General features: G+C 58.7%; 1 protein-coding gene across 1 annotated transcript; it reads right to left on the bottom strand.

The window, feature by feature from the left end:
* Positions 1-13: 13 nt before the first annotated feature.
* On the bottom strand, positions 14-6831 carry QTRT1 (queuine tRNA-ribosyltransferase catalytic subunit 1). The gene is made up of 10 exons (XM_025203924.1): positions 6662-6831; positions 5875-6046; positions 4585-4723; positions 3987-4065; positions 3594-3709; positions 2523-2661; positions 2091-2166; positions 1760-1869; positions 1449-1533; positions 14-1323 (listed from the first exon to the last, which is right to left on the bottom strand). The coding sequence occupies exons 1-10, from the start codon at positions 6808-6810 to the stop codon at positions 1171-1173; spliced, it is 1218 nt and encodes a 405-aa protein (XP_025059709.1). The 5' UTR covers positions 6811-6831; the 3' UTR covers positions 14-1170.
* Between the last annotated feature and the right edge of the window lie 6927 nt (positions 6832-13758).

Below are 13758 nucleotides of genomic sequence, written 5' to 3'. Positions count from 1 at the left end.
CAAGGAACCCAGGCGTCCAGGCTCCCAGCCCCGCCCAGGCTGGGGCACCCCTCCTTGGTGTCCCTCGTCCCGACCCACGGCAGCGGGGAGCCCGGACGCCTGGGTTCTCCGGACTGGGGGGTAACAGCAGGAGGGCCCGGGAGCCTGGACGCCTTGGAGATACCGCGCCCCCATCCCAACTCCCGCACCCAGTGCCCAGCCCTCCACCCCCGCTCCGCTAAGCGCTACTGCCCTCCCGCTAGCCCACAGCTGCCCCAGGTGTGGGTCCAGTCAAGCCTGTCCTGTGCCAGCTGGAAGGCAGAGGGACTGGCTGGGGCCCTTTTAACTCTGCCTGTTAGAACTCAGGTGTCCAGGCTCCCAAGACCCACTCCCCTCCCAGTGCCAGGGGACCCCAGCCTGGAGCCAGGGCCCTTTTAACCCCCTCCACCCACGGTGCTGACCAGGGAGGCTCCTATGCAGGACACGAAGCCGGGCCTTACTGACCTCTCCCTTCTGCCCTGGAAGGGGTATTAAGGGCCAGATCTGCTTTCAGGGTAGCTTTACAGGCTTTATTTGGGGAGGGGGTGGGCAGGACCATCACCTTCCTTAGCACCCTCATCAGCAGCCCCCCTCTGGGCAGCCAGGGCCACCTCCACCCTGCCCCCACCTCCCCGCTTAGGGTCCCAACCACCCAGTAATGGGGGGAGGGGGCCAGTGTTACCCAGAATCCTTTGTGGCAGGGAAGCCAGATTTGGAAATGAACAGGAAAAGGCAGAGTCCCTGGCCTAGAAGGGAAGGGGGAGGGGGTAAACCAGGCTAGTTCAAGGCAGGAGGGGAATGTAGAAGGGGGCTCAGGTCAGCCTGGGTCAGGAGTGGGGGAATCCAGGGAAGGGGAGACACACATGAGGGAGAACCCAGGCCAGCCTGGGGCAGGACAGGGGTGGGGTCCCAGGTTGGTCCAGGGCAGTAGGGTAACATGGAGACGGTCCCAGGCAGTCTGGGAAGGAGGGTGGGGGTAACCCCAGCCAATCTGGGTAGAGGGGGATGTGGGGATGGTCCCAGGCTGGTCATTCAGGGCAGGGGGGTAACATGGAGGGGGTCCCATGTCAGTCAGTGCAGGAGAGAGGAACATGGGGGATCCCAAGGTGGCAGAGGACTCTGAGTGGCTCCAGGCAGGGGCTCCACCTCTGGTCAGTCGAGGGCAATGCCAACGGAGGCAAGGGCGTCGAGGGCCCAGGCAGGGCAGCGTTGGGGGGTGCCATACATGGTGCCCATGAAGTCGCGGACGAAGGCGGGAAACCGACCCTCCACAATGCTCTGCCGCACAGATGCCATCAGCTGCAGCTGGGGGGGCAGGGAGTCAGAGCTGCAGGACTAACTCCCACATTTCTCCTCCAGCCTGACCAAGCTCCCCCCTCCCCCCACCCCCTCCCCAGCCCTATGGGCAGATTAAGAGGCGCCAGCCCCACCTGGTAGGCAATATTGTGCACAGTGAGGTGGTGCAAGGCGGCCGTGTCTGTGCGGATCAGTGCATTCAGGTAAGCTCGGGTGTACCTTGGGTAGGGAGAAAGGGGGCAGGAGTTCAGTAGCCTGCTGCCCCGGCCCCAGGCACACCCCCAAACACGCATACGTATGCACATGCATGCACCCAAATGTGCACCCACACCAACATGCACCTGGGCATATCCAAACATCCAACCACATGCATACATACATACCTGCACACACATCTGCACACACAAACACACACCCACGCATATGCATGCACATGTGCACACACCTACTGCAGGTGGGGCAGGAGCAGTCCTCATTGAGGGGTCGGAAGTCCTTGGCAAACTGCTTGTTCTTCACTTGCAGGGTTCCCCAGGGCACCAGGGCAGAGCCAAAGCGCTGTAGTGGCAGGAGCGGTTGGAGGGGGCTGGGGGGCAAGTGAGAGGGAGCAGGGCCACATGCTCCCCCCCCCTCCCCCAAGGCATCTCAGGACACTGGGGGCTACTTAAGTGCCAGCCCCAGGGTGCCCAGAGCCTCCATCCCACCCCGCTACTGCCCCCCTGGGGTCAGAGCTCCCAAGTCAGGGGGTCAACCCCACCTCCCCCCTGCCAGCTCCTCACCGCCGTCCTGGTGGGGAAGACACAATCGAACATGTCGCAGCCCAAAGCGATGCAGACGACCAGGTCCGTGGGGTATCTGCCAGGTGTGGGGGTGGGTTCTGAGTGTGGCTGGCAGAGCTCAGCATGTCTCAGTCCTCAGTGCAGGAAGCCGAGAGTGAGACCCTTTGGCCTGCACACCCCAGTCACCCCACCCCCAACGAAGCCATGGCCTGAGCTCACCTGCCCAGGGACCCCTGCCCTCCCCCCACACCCTACCCAGCACTGGGGACCCCTCCCTGTAGTGAAGCCCCTCCTTACCCCAGGCTCAGACAGGGAAGGGGAACATGGGAGGGTCCCAGGCCAGTCTAGGGCAAGATGAAGGGGTCTGCGGGAGGTCCTAGGCCACTCCAGGCCAGAAGGGGGGCAGGTGTGGTGGAGGGTGAAGACACCTACCCAACTCCCATGAGGTAGCGTGGCTTGTCCCGGGGCAGATGGGCAGTGCTAAGTGCCACCATGCGCCAGAACTGGTCCTTCTCCTCCCCACCACTCAGGCCCCCGATGGCAAAGCCAGCCACATCCCGCTGGGTCATCTCTAGAGGGGTAGAGACAGCCTCACAGCCTGGGGTGGGGTACTCCAGCCTCTCCACCCCAATGAGAGGACAACACCCCCAGAAAGAGATGGTAGGGTTCAACACAGTCCAGCCCAGCCTGGCCACAGGAGGGTGGAAACCCTGCCTAGCTCCTAAGCAGCACCCCCAGCTGCGGTTAAGGCCTGGGGGAAGGCTGCAACTAGCTCCTGCCACAAGAGAGGTGGTTTTGACTGGATCTCAGGGGAAACCTCTTTGCTGTCAGAGCTGCGAGGCCAAGGGATGAACACCTCAGAGGGTGGGGGGCAGATTTCCATTGGGTTGGGATGATCTAGGAGTAGCTCTTCCCATGCTCTGCTAGATCTCCCAGGCTTCTGGGTCACTGCACAGGGCAAGGAGGGGATGTTTCCTCCCTCTCCTGCTGCTACAGGCATCAGAGGGTTTATTTCCACCATCCTCAGAGGCATTGGGTACTAGCTGCAGCCCATGCTGGGGACAGTGACTGGCCTGTGCCTGTGCCCATGCTCCTCCTGGGACTCAGCCCCAGAGGGTCCTGGCTACAGGGTCTTGCCCCTCCACTCACATCAACACCAGGGTTGCCTTCATCTGCCGTGGGGACACAGTTTCTGCCTGGCGTCTCTTGAGCGTGTATTAACATCACAACAGCAGGACAATGGCTGCCGCAGTGCCCCTGCTTTTCCTGTGGCAGGGTCAGGGTTGATGTCTAGTGTCATGTCAGGACTAATGGCAGTTTTACAAAGGGTTTAGATGATGGATGCATCTGGGACGGTTTGGACATAGCTGATCCTGCCTTAGGCAGGGGGTTGAGCTAGATGTGAGCTCTGGAGGTCCCTTCCAGCCCCATGTCTTGTCTCCATGGTTTGAGGCCTGAGGGGGGGTGGGGGTTGAGTAGGAGCTGGAGGTGGGAAGGTCTTACCTTTGAGGCACTTGGTTCTCAGGGCAGGGTCCAGGCCCCCCTGGATGATGGCAAAGAGGTTCTGCTTCTCTGGGTGGCGGTTTGCAGCGATGCAGCGGTCCAGCCAGCGAATCGACCTGCAGGTACATGGCCAGGTCACCCCATGCCTCAGCTTCCCCCCACAGTTATGAAAAAGGGGAGAAGGGCAGGGGGGAATGGGATCAATAGGGGTTCTGAGCAGGCAACCCAGATCGCAGACTAACCTCCCCCAGGTCAGAAAGGACGGAGGCAAGGAATCTAGGAGCTGGGCACGTGACCCAGACATTTGGATTCCCACCCCTGGGGCCATGCCAGCTCCTGGCGAACCTCTGCTCGAGCTGGGGGGGGCGGGGCGGGGGTTGGAAACACTCCCACCTGTACATGGCTTCCTCCACACGGGGGCCTGTGACTGTGCTGCTCACCACGTCGTCCAGCTGCATCATGATGTCTGACCCTGCATGGAGGCAGCATGAGGCTGAAGCCATGAGGGATGCCAGGATAGGGGCTCATCCAACTCCTCCAGGGGTTCTTAGCCACAGGCTATCACTGACCTCCCATACCAGGGAGAGAACCCAGTCATCCTGGCTCCCAGCCCTGCCAACCCCACTAGAGCTGGGATAGAAACCAGGTGCCCAGGCTCACAGCAGCCCATGCTCTAACCACGAGCCTTTGCCAAGCCTTCCTGTGCCTGGATCAGGGCCCAGCAATCTGCCAGGAATAGATCTGCTCCCCTGCTCCTGCCTTCCTGTCATGGCTCCCAGATGGCCTCTCAACTCCCTCTACAGCACCCCCCACGCCATTAACCCCAACTGGGGTGCAGTGCATTCAATCAGCCACCTGCTAAGGCATCCTCCACTTCTCCCTGGCTGGAGCAAAGGCTCCACAGGCGTTCCAGGGCAGGAGCTGCCAGTGGAGGGGACCACAGAAGACACCAGGGCCACAGCAAACTTCAACCCCCATCCCCCACACTTACCCAGGGCATTTTGGATCTCAATGGACTTCTCTGGACTTAGCAGGATCTGCCCACCATCATATGGGGACTGGAACTGCACCCCTTCCTCAGTCACCTCGGCCAGCTCCACCAGTGAGACCATCTGGAACCCACCACTGTCCTGGGAAGCAGTCGTTGGGGGGGAGGAGGGGGGTGTTGTTAAGATGCCCCAGGAAGGGGTGAGGGGTAGCAGGGAGGCCAGCTGTATGCCAAAGCTACCAGCACAAGGCAACATATGGACTCTCAGCCATTAAGCCCACATCAGGGCAGCAAGTTACACCCCCCCCCTCCAATCCTTGTCCTTTCTGCTACATGCATCAGAATGTTTTTCAGCCTTCCTCAACGGTGCTGGGTGTTGGCTGCAGCCCAGGCTGGGGTTGGTGACTAGGCTGTGCCAGTGCTCCTGCTGGGACTCAGCCCAGAGTGTCCTAGCTAAAAAGTCTTGCCCATCCACTCAGGATCAGACCAATGCCAGATTTAGGGGCCAGGAAGCAATTTCCCCCCCACCCCTCCTTGTCAAATTGGTACAGATTGGGGATTGCCTCCCTCTGTAGTGGGGATGCAGCCTCTGACTGGGATCTCTCAAGTATATTAACAACCTTTTATAGAACCAGGATGTTGGCTGCTGTGATCCCCCTGTTTTCTCTCTGGCAGGGTTGGGGGATTCAATGTGACCTCTGGAGGTCCCTTCTGGCTTCACTTCTCTAGGATTCTCTATGATCAAGCCCCACACACAAGCACGTTAGCCCCAGCAAGGCAGAGAAGTGCAACGCCAACTTTCTAGGCATGGAAACTGAGGCATAGTTGCAGGAAGCAGCAGACAGGGAACTACAGGCAGGGCTAGGAATGGGCCCTTCCCAACCCCCACCTCCAGCCCTGGCACCCCAAAGACAGCCCCTCCCTCCCTCAAGTCTAGCTGGAGCCCTGGCAAGGGATGCATGGCCCCAGTCCTGGAGACCAACGGTGCAAGCTTGTCCCTGTCACCCCACCTGCCCTCGTTATCTCCCACTCTTGTTATTTCTTATACAGAAGGCAGGTGGTATGCTACAGTCAGTCAAAATGCCAGGACTGAGCTCGACCCACGCCCCTGGCAACAAGTGGCTCCCTACCCTTGGTACATCCCCCAGAAGTCCCTTCCTGCCTGGGACCTCACCTGGCACCGGGGGCTTGCTCAGGGGATGTTGTTCAATCAACCTTGAAGCTCTTTCCCCAGTCAATGCAGACCAAGCACCAAAAAGTCCCATACTGGTGCCACCCTCCCCCTACACTCACCGTGAGCAAGTTGCATGGCCAGTTCATGAACCCATGGAGCCCGCCTGCTTGCTTGATGAGCTCAGGACCCTGGGGTGGGGAAGAAAACATACCCAGGTTCAGTCCCAAGGCTGCTAGAGGAGACAAAGCAGGAAGGCACCAGGGAATCGCCCTCATCCCATGCACCCCTTGGCTAGTAGGGAGGAGGCATGTCTAATGGCATGGCATGAGGTGCTGGAAGGGGGATAAGGTCCAGAGTCACAGGAGTCCTGGAAAGGCAGGGAGGGGCCCCGGCCAGGGTGGAAGACATGGGGCTGTCCCTTCTGGGGACAGGAGTGATCTTAGACAGGGAAAGGGTTCCAGTGCCAGTAAGGGGATCCAAGGGAGGGGCAGGAGGGGAGCTGGCTAGGACAGCAAGGGGTGGGCAGGGGGTCTGGCTAGGAGGGCAGACCCCCATGCCGGGTCAGACATCATGATGCAGCTGGACGATGTGGTAAGGAGGAGGGGATCTGGCTAGAAGGGCAGGCGGTCCTGGCTGGAGGGTGTCTGTGGCCAGGCAACAGTCCTGGTTAGGAGGGCAAGCCCTCAGCAGGGAGAATGGGGTAGCACTCATGGTCAGGGGGATCCTAGGCAGGGTAGGAGGGGCCCTGGTTGGGGGGGAGGTGGATGGGGGGTACTCAGCAGGGGGCTGGCAGGGAGGGCTGGGGGGGTTCTGCCTAGAGTGAGGGAGGGAGGAGGGAGGACTGTCCCACCGCCATGCCCAGCTGGCAGATCCTAGCTGGGGGCCGCAGGGCTGGGGGTTTCCTGCCTAGGCTGGGGGTCCCCCCCGGGTGTGAAGACGGGGCTGGGCACGGCGCCAGGCGGCAGCCGCAGCTCGCAGGCCCGAGCTCGGCTGCGCCCGCACTCGGCCACCACCCGCAGCGACAGCGCCGGGCCGCACGCGCTGGGAGCTGCCATCTTGCGCGCTGGTCATGTGACCTCCCGGCCTCCCGCCTTCTGCCTGGTCACGTGGGCAGCGCACCCCATTGGGCGCCGCCATCTCTAGCGGCCCGAGGCAGGGCTCCTCTGGGCGCCGCCATCTTTGAGACCGTCACGTGACTCGCCAACCGTGCTCCTAGTCACATTGAGGCGTTCCCCCGGGCGCCGCCATCTTGGCCCGAGACCCGTTGCTGGGCAACTGGAAGCGGTTGCCCGGGAAATCGAGGCCGCCGTGTTCTGGCTCCCGCCTCCCCACCAGGCCTCAGGGCCTGAGTCCCCCCGGGTCCTGCAGCAAAGCCCCCATGTGCCCCTGTGGGAGACGCCCCGGGCCCAGACAGGGGCCTGTCTCCTGGAGCCACCGGGACAGGAGCTCCCTCCCCTGCAGTGGGGCAGGTTGGGGGTTGCCCATCCCAGCCCCACCCCCACCCCCAGGTCCCTTTACGCATTGCCCCATACTCCGGCTCCACCCTGGCCTCCGCTCAGCCTCATCTCCAGCATTGCCCCCTCCTTCCTGCCCAGCCATGACCCTGGACCAGGGCTGCCTCAGGCCCTGGGCTTTGCTCTGGTGCTCCTGGTGTCATGGAGTCTTATTCGGGGGAGGCCGGGGTCGCTGAGGCTCAGAGCCTCAATGGGGGAGGAAGCATCAGGGGCCTCAATATCCTGTGGGATCAGGGTCTTCCTCTTTCTGGGCCTCAGGTCCCACATGGGGCCAGCACTGCACCCCCCACAAACACCCACACGGGGAGAGCCAGAGGCAGATGGACAAGCCACTGCCCTCTGCCATTGCCTCCCTGCTCCCAAAACTGCCAAGCCAGGACCCCCTCCCTCAGCTTGAATGAAGGGGAGGAAGCAAGATGACATACAGCCAGGGCATGAGACACGGGAGTAGGGGTATAAAAGAAGGATCAGGCGAGAGGGAGAGCTTCGGGAGGTGAGAAGAGTTGGCAGCTGAAGGTAGAGGAAGGGGCTGGGGGCTCAGGTGGTGAAGAGCTGGGGCCAGGCCCCTTCAGCTGCTCAGAATATAATTAATTGCTGCCTGCTATAATCTATACCAAGGCAGATAGGAAGCCGGTGCAGCTCTTATTCATCGTGGATGGTTGTTTTTCTAGCCTTGCAGCTCAGTTTTATTTTTGTGGTGAACAGCTCTGAACAGATGCCAGGTTTGTCCAGGGTAATGCTGGGCCTTAAATAATAGGTCAGTGCCTGTGAAACCAGGGATAATTTCCCAGTCTGCCTTAGCCCTGCTGGGAGAGTGCTAATCATGGCTGAGGCTGCAGATGAGGTGAGGATTTCCCCAGTAGGGAGGGCTGCAGTCTTGTCTTGCCCCTGGCCATAGCTGGAGGTCTCTGTGCCTTGGTAGGGCAAGCTGCCAGGTGCTTTTCAGTGGGCAGAAAGCATAAATTGCAGCCCAGAGCCTGGTGGGGGTGGGTAGTAGCCCCCTGAGGCCTGGTGCAGAAAGACAAGGGACTATTCCCCTTGCTTCTCTGAGGTCTAGTAGAGGAGGTTCTGGCCCTAGGCTACCCCGGAAGGGGGAAAGATTCAACAAGAGGCCTATGCTTTGAAATGGGGTTGTGGGAAGGTGCATGAAAGCTGCTGGCTTTGATTCCCTCCCCAGTTCATGGAAACAGAAGGGGAGGCAGCAAAGCCCACTCCCCCTGCAGCTGGGCTGTTTAAAAGAAGAATGATTCTCCCCATTTTGCAGATGGGGAAACTGAAGCTGGCGCTGCCCTGGTATCTGCGGGGGGGGGGGGGTCCCTTTGACTGCAGTAAGCTGCCTCCACATCTGTTCCCTGCATGCTCTTATTCTCTGCCTGGATGCCAACTGTTTCCTGCCCAGGGAAGGTGGGTAATGAATGCATTTAATACAGCCAGGGGCTTAATTAGCTCTTCCCAAAAAGCTAGAGATGGAGAAGGGATCATTAGCTGGCAGTGGTGCATGGTTGTGGGGTTCCCTGATGCCTCCACTGTGGTGCCCATAAAGTGCTGCTGATCCCTCTAGGTGTTTGCTAGTAGCTGTGCCAACCTGTTCTCCTCAACTTAGGAACTACATGCCTGTCTTCCATGGGGCTGCAACCAGATGACAGAAATGAGCCAGGGCAATAATCACCCACCCCCTTGCTAGGTTGAGCCTCAGGGATTTAGGAGCTAATTTCTCACCCACTCAGTTGTTCTATGGGTTTGTGACTGGGAGTGGGGTGCCCGCTCCTCCATGCCCAGGTGCCTGGTGGGGGACACCTTGGTTCAAGTCCTGGCCCCCATGTGACTGGAGGGAAATGAGGGGTGAGTTCAGGACCGGGATGGGGGATGCCTGGGTTCAAGTCCTTGCCCTGGCATGACTGGAGGGGGAGGGTGGTTGTAGTGAGTCCCTGCATTGCTTCAGGCCTCAATTTCCCCATCTGTGAAATGGAGCTGTACCCTACCCGCTGCATTGCAGCTGCTGGGACCTGAAAGAATGAGGCCAGATTCCTATCCTGATCTCAAGGCCCTGTGAAGATGGAGTCAGGATGACACCAGGCACTGGCTCCAGGGTCCCTTTGGCCAGCACCCACAGGGCTGGATTCTGGTGCCAGAACTCACCATGGCTCAGCTTGTGGCTAGGCGGGGATGGAGGGTCATGGTGAAGAGGTTGGGAGCTGCCTATTCTCAGATCTCTCCCTCACTTTTCCTCAGCTGAAGATGGATGCAGCCCCTGCCCCACAGGCAAAGGTGCTGGAGCTGCAGAGTTGGAGGGTGGTGGAGGTCCTGAGCCCGGTGCTGGAGCCGAGTTGCGTGGACAGGAAACTGCTAGGGCTCCAGCTGAGCCACGGTAGGGTCTGGCAAGGGGGGAGTGGTGGGCAAACCCAACCCTTATTAGCGGGGGTGAGTAGATGTGCCCTTGCTGCTGCTGCTGCCCTCCCTGGGTGTGAATGAAGGAAATGGGACTCCCTTGTCCGCTGGTAGCACCTGGGCAAAGGCCAGTCCAACCCTGGATTTTAGGAGTCCAGGGACTGTGGCGGAGGCGGGAGTTGGGGGGGAAATGTGGGTTCTCTGACTGCTTTGGCTATGGGCATACTCCTTTTGCTTCCCTCTGCCCTCATGACTTCATCTCCACCCCCCACTCTGGCTCAAGAGATGGCACTGGAGCACCCAGACCCTGCACTGCCCCGCAGTTCCCTCCTGTATCAGCGGCGTTCCCTGCCTGACTGCATTGTGCCTGCCAGCCTCAGGTAACAGCAGGTGGAGGAGGTGGATACTAAGCTGGGGCACCCTTGGGGGAAGAAATCCCCGCCCCCCCCCCTAGTGCCACATTTGCCCATAGAGAATCTCCAGTTGCCCCAGCAATATGGGATCTATGACACCAAGGGCTGCAACATGTGGGGTATCCAGCAGGGGGCAGCAGCTCTGGGCTTGGGTGGGTGGCTGGAGGCAGGATGAGACTGACCCTTCATGCTTACCCTTTCAGGAGCCCCCGCCGATGCTCGGATGCAGGCTGGTTTTCCACCAGGCCTGGTGACTCCCTGTCAGCTGCTTGGCACCCTGTGGGGCCGGTGCCCATGGCTATAGGTGGAGGGAGACTAGTGGTGCGGCATGAAAGACCCCCAGCTCAGGGGGGCATTGGGAACATGGTTGATGCTGCTGTGTGCTCTGGTCAGGGGAAGCAGAAAGGGGCAGATGACTAGGAGGAGTGAGTGGCTGGGGGGATCCTGCTGCTCCCACCCCTGTAACCAGAAGCTCTGGAAATAAAGCAGCATCAGAGAATGGTTCCTCACTCGATCGCAGCTCTTCCAGGTGCCCCCAGCTCTGGTGGAATGCCCCCAAACTCTGCCCAGCTACTCCAGTCAGAAGAGACCACTGCCTCAGTTTCCCCTGATCCCATGGCTGAGGCCCAACAAGTACATGGGACTAAGGGGATATGAATCTGCCCCCTGTGCTGGGGGAGGGTGGGAGACTCCTCCCTCCCTGCTGGGAAGAGGAAAGGCAGCATGAGGCAGGGTTCCAGCCAGCCATGCCTGAGCTGCAGGGTCTCCAGTGCCTCAGTTTTCCCCCTCCCCACCTTGTTTGCTTTCTGGAGAGGACAGCTACAACCTGGGGAGCTGTGGCCAAGGCATGTCTGATGCTTCTACCTTACGACTGTGTGGACATGCAATCTGGAATCCCCAACCCCTGCCTAGTGGCTGACCCAAGACCCTCCCTGAAACCCCCCAGGTGTTTGGCAAGGCCCATAGTTGGAAGGTGCCTGGAATTTAGGGTGAAGGGCAGCCAGACAGGCTGGGAGCCAATGCCAGCAGCTGCAGAGTGCAGCTAGCCCTAGTGGGGGGGGAGCCAGGGGCTCCATTAATTACCCCCAAGTCCATTAATACCCCAGTTGATGTGGCAGGCATGGGCAGCTGTGGTGCTTGTTAGCCAATGACTGCCTCCTCCAGGGATGACGCAAACCCAGCCCTGGTGTCCCCAGTGATCCTGCTGGGCATGTCCTAGCAGGGGACATGAGCTGCCCCCCCAAGAATAGTTCCATCCCAACCAAGTGCTTTCTCAGTTGCTATGCAACCCATCTCCCCACTGCCCGCTGGTTGCCATGGAATCTTCCCCACCCCATTGCCCTTCCCCATGGAGACGGGTGACATCACCTGCAGATGGAGCACAGGGTCCTCTTGTGCCTGCCCCAACTAATGCAGTATCTGGGGGGACTGTGGATGTAGCTCAGGCCCCCCAAAGCATGGCTGGAGGGGGAGCAGGGGCAGTAGCTGCCCTGAGCCCCCTGTGGGTCAGGGGTTAAGAGTGGTTCATGGGGTGAGACTGGGCTGCCCTTAGCCACTGTACTGCCCATGTCCCAGCCAACCATGGGGGTATCAGGACCAGTTCAGCCACCACCAGCTTAATTTCACCTCCACTCCCATCTGAGACCTGGGGCAAGCCAAGATGCAAAGGCATCAGGCCTAATGCCACCTGGTGTGTGGTCTGGGCTGGGGCAAGAACTGGAAGATAGCTCATGGCTCCCCCTAAACCTCAGAGACATGAAGAAATAGGCCAAGACTTCTGGTGCATCATGCATCAACCATCCTCCCTTGTTTGCTCAGCAGCTAAAGAGGTGGGTTTGGCCACCAAGACATTACCAAACATGGCTGGCAGAGAGGGCAGCTTTCTAACCCTACAGAAACACACAGCCGGAGTTTCACGGCCTGATAAAATTATCTAGATAATCAGTGGCTCCAGCTGGTTTCTGGCTGGACAGGCCAAAGCACTCTGGGCTGATGAGGAAAAAACAAACAGCTTATGGTTTTGTTAATGCCTTTTTTTCCCCCCACTTAGTTTTGCTGCTGGGGCTGGGTGCCTTGGGCATTTTTCTGGAGACTTTTGTCAGGCATCTGGAGGCAGCAGAGATAAAGCTGCTTCTGGAGAGGGGCAGGGGTGAAGCTTGACTAGAGCATGGGTGGGCAAAATGCAGCCCGGGAGCCAGCTGCAGTCCACTAGGCCATTCTATTCAGCCCGTAGGGCCCCCCAAAATTTAGAAAACTAATATTTAGTTGCCCCTGGCTGCCTATCATGCAGCCCTCAATGGCTTGCCAAAACTCATTAAGTGGCCCACTGCCCAAAATAATCGCCTGCTCCTGGACTAGAGCATGACAGAAAGTAAAGAGAAGCTGCATCTGGAAGCCTGCATCTGAGGTAACTTTCCAGAAGCCACTTCCTTCACATGCCTGTTTCCCCATGTGTATAACACTGCTTATCTTTTTAAGTGCTTGGAAGATCGCTGGGGCTGAAAGTTTCAGGAGAGATTGCGATATGGGCAATTTGTGCCAAAGCCAAGGACCACTGGCCCCTGCATCTGGGGAGAGGGCAGTGAGCTCCAGGCTGTAGATCTCAGGCAACAGAATGCCAGCAGCAAGGAGCTGATTCCAGATCTTTTGAGGCAACAGCCTCAGATATCAGCCTTTACCCGCCTCCCTGCTTCAGCTGCTGGCTTGAGGCTCTTTGAAGTGAGCTGCTTGGTTGGAGGAAAGAGGGTATTTATGATCTGAGCTTGGACCTGCCTTGCCTCCAAATCTCTCACAGGTCTCCCAGCTCCCTTTGAAGCCTCCATCTTCACCTGTGGTTCAGCTCCCTGGAACTCCCCTGATTGTGCCCAACTCAGCCTAAACAGCAAGCCTAAACCTGGGAGCACCAACCTCTACCCACAGCAGTATAGATCTTTCTTTCAGAGAAATAGATGGGAACACAGAAACTTGAATCTGAACTGTATAAAACTCTCCCATGCAAAAGTAGAGAGGTGGGAGTCTGACACTTGCCTCAAACCATGAGTATGGATTGTGAGGTCTCACAACCTGCTAGCATGCCTGTTGCTCTTGGTCTTGTTGCCTAATTGCCAATATCCCAGTAAACTGGTGTATCATTCAGAGGAACCTGCTTTGGCTTCTCTTGTACTTCTCTGGATAAAATCCCAGAGACATCCAGGGTGTAAAAATAAAAACAGCACGGGGAGCTGTGCCTTTGTCTCTGGGACAACAGCTGCTGCAGCCCTGCTCCAAGCAGCACATACAGGCATCAGTTATTTCTTCCAGAGGGGCTCCAATCTGGTAGCACCTGGCAGGGGAAACACCATGACCAAGAAGTTGGTTTTCCTAGTTGCAGGGGAAACACTGTCTTAGCAGGTGATAGTACCTTGACAGAGGTAAGAGATAATTAGCCTCCCACTTTCACTTCTAGTGGGAAGATCTTGGCTATACACCAACTTTATGGAAATGGGAGACTCCTCCCTAGCTTGCTGCTGAGGGCAAGCAAAACTTGGGGGCATCCAAACCCCAAGCCTCAGGGCTTGGTCCTGCACAGAGGATGCCTACGAAAGGATTTGGAAGCATCTGAAGCCCCAGGTAGGGGTGGAGGATGTTTGCCAGTTAGCAGGGCCACATTTGGTTCTTGACTGACTCCCAACATTTGGGATTGATTTGG

Source organism: Alligator sinensis, unplaced genomic scaffold (genome assembly GCF_000455745.1).
Source record: "Alligator sinensis unplaced genomic scaffold, ASM45574v1 scaffold707_1, whole genome shotgun sequence".
Lineage (NCBI taxonomy): Eukaryota > Metazoa > Chordata > Crocodylia > Alligatoridae > Alligator > Alligator sinensis.
The sequence above is the reverse complement of the archived record's forward strand: the minus strand, read 5'-3'. Positions and strand labels throughout refer to the sequence as shown.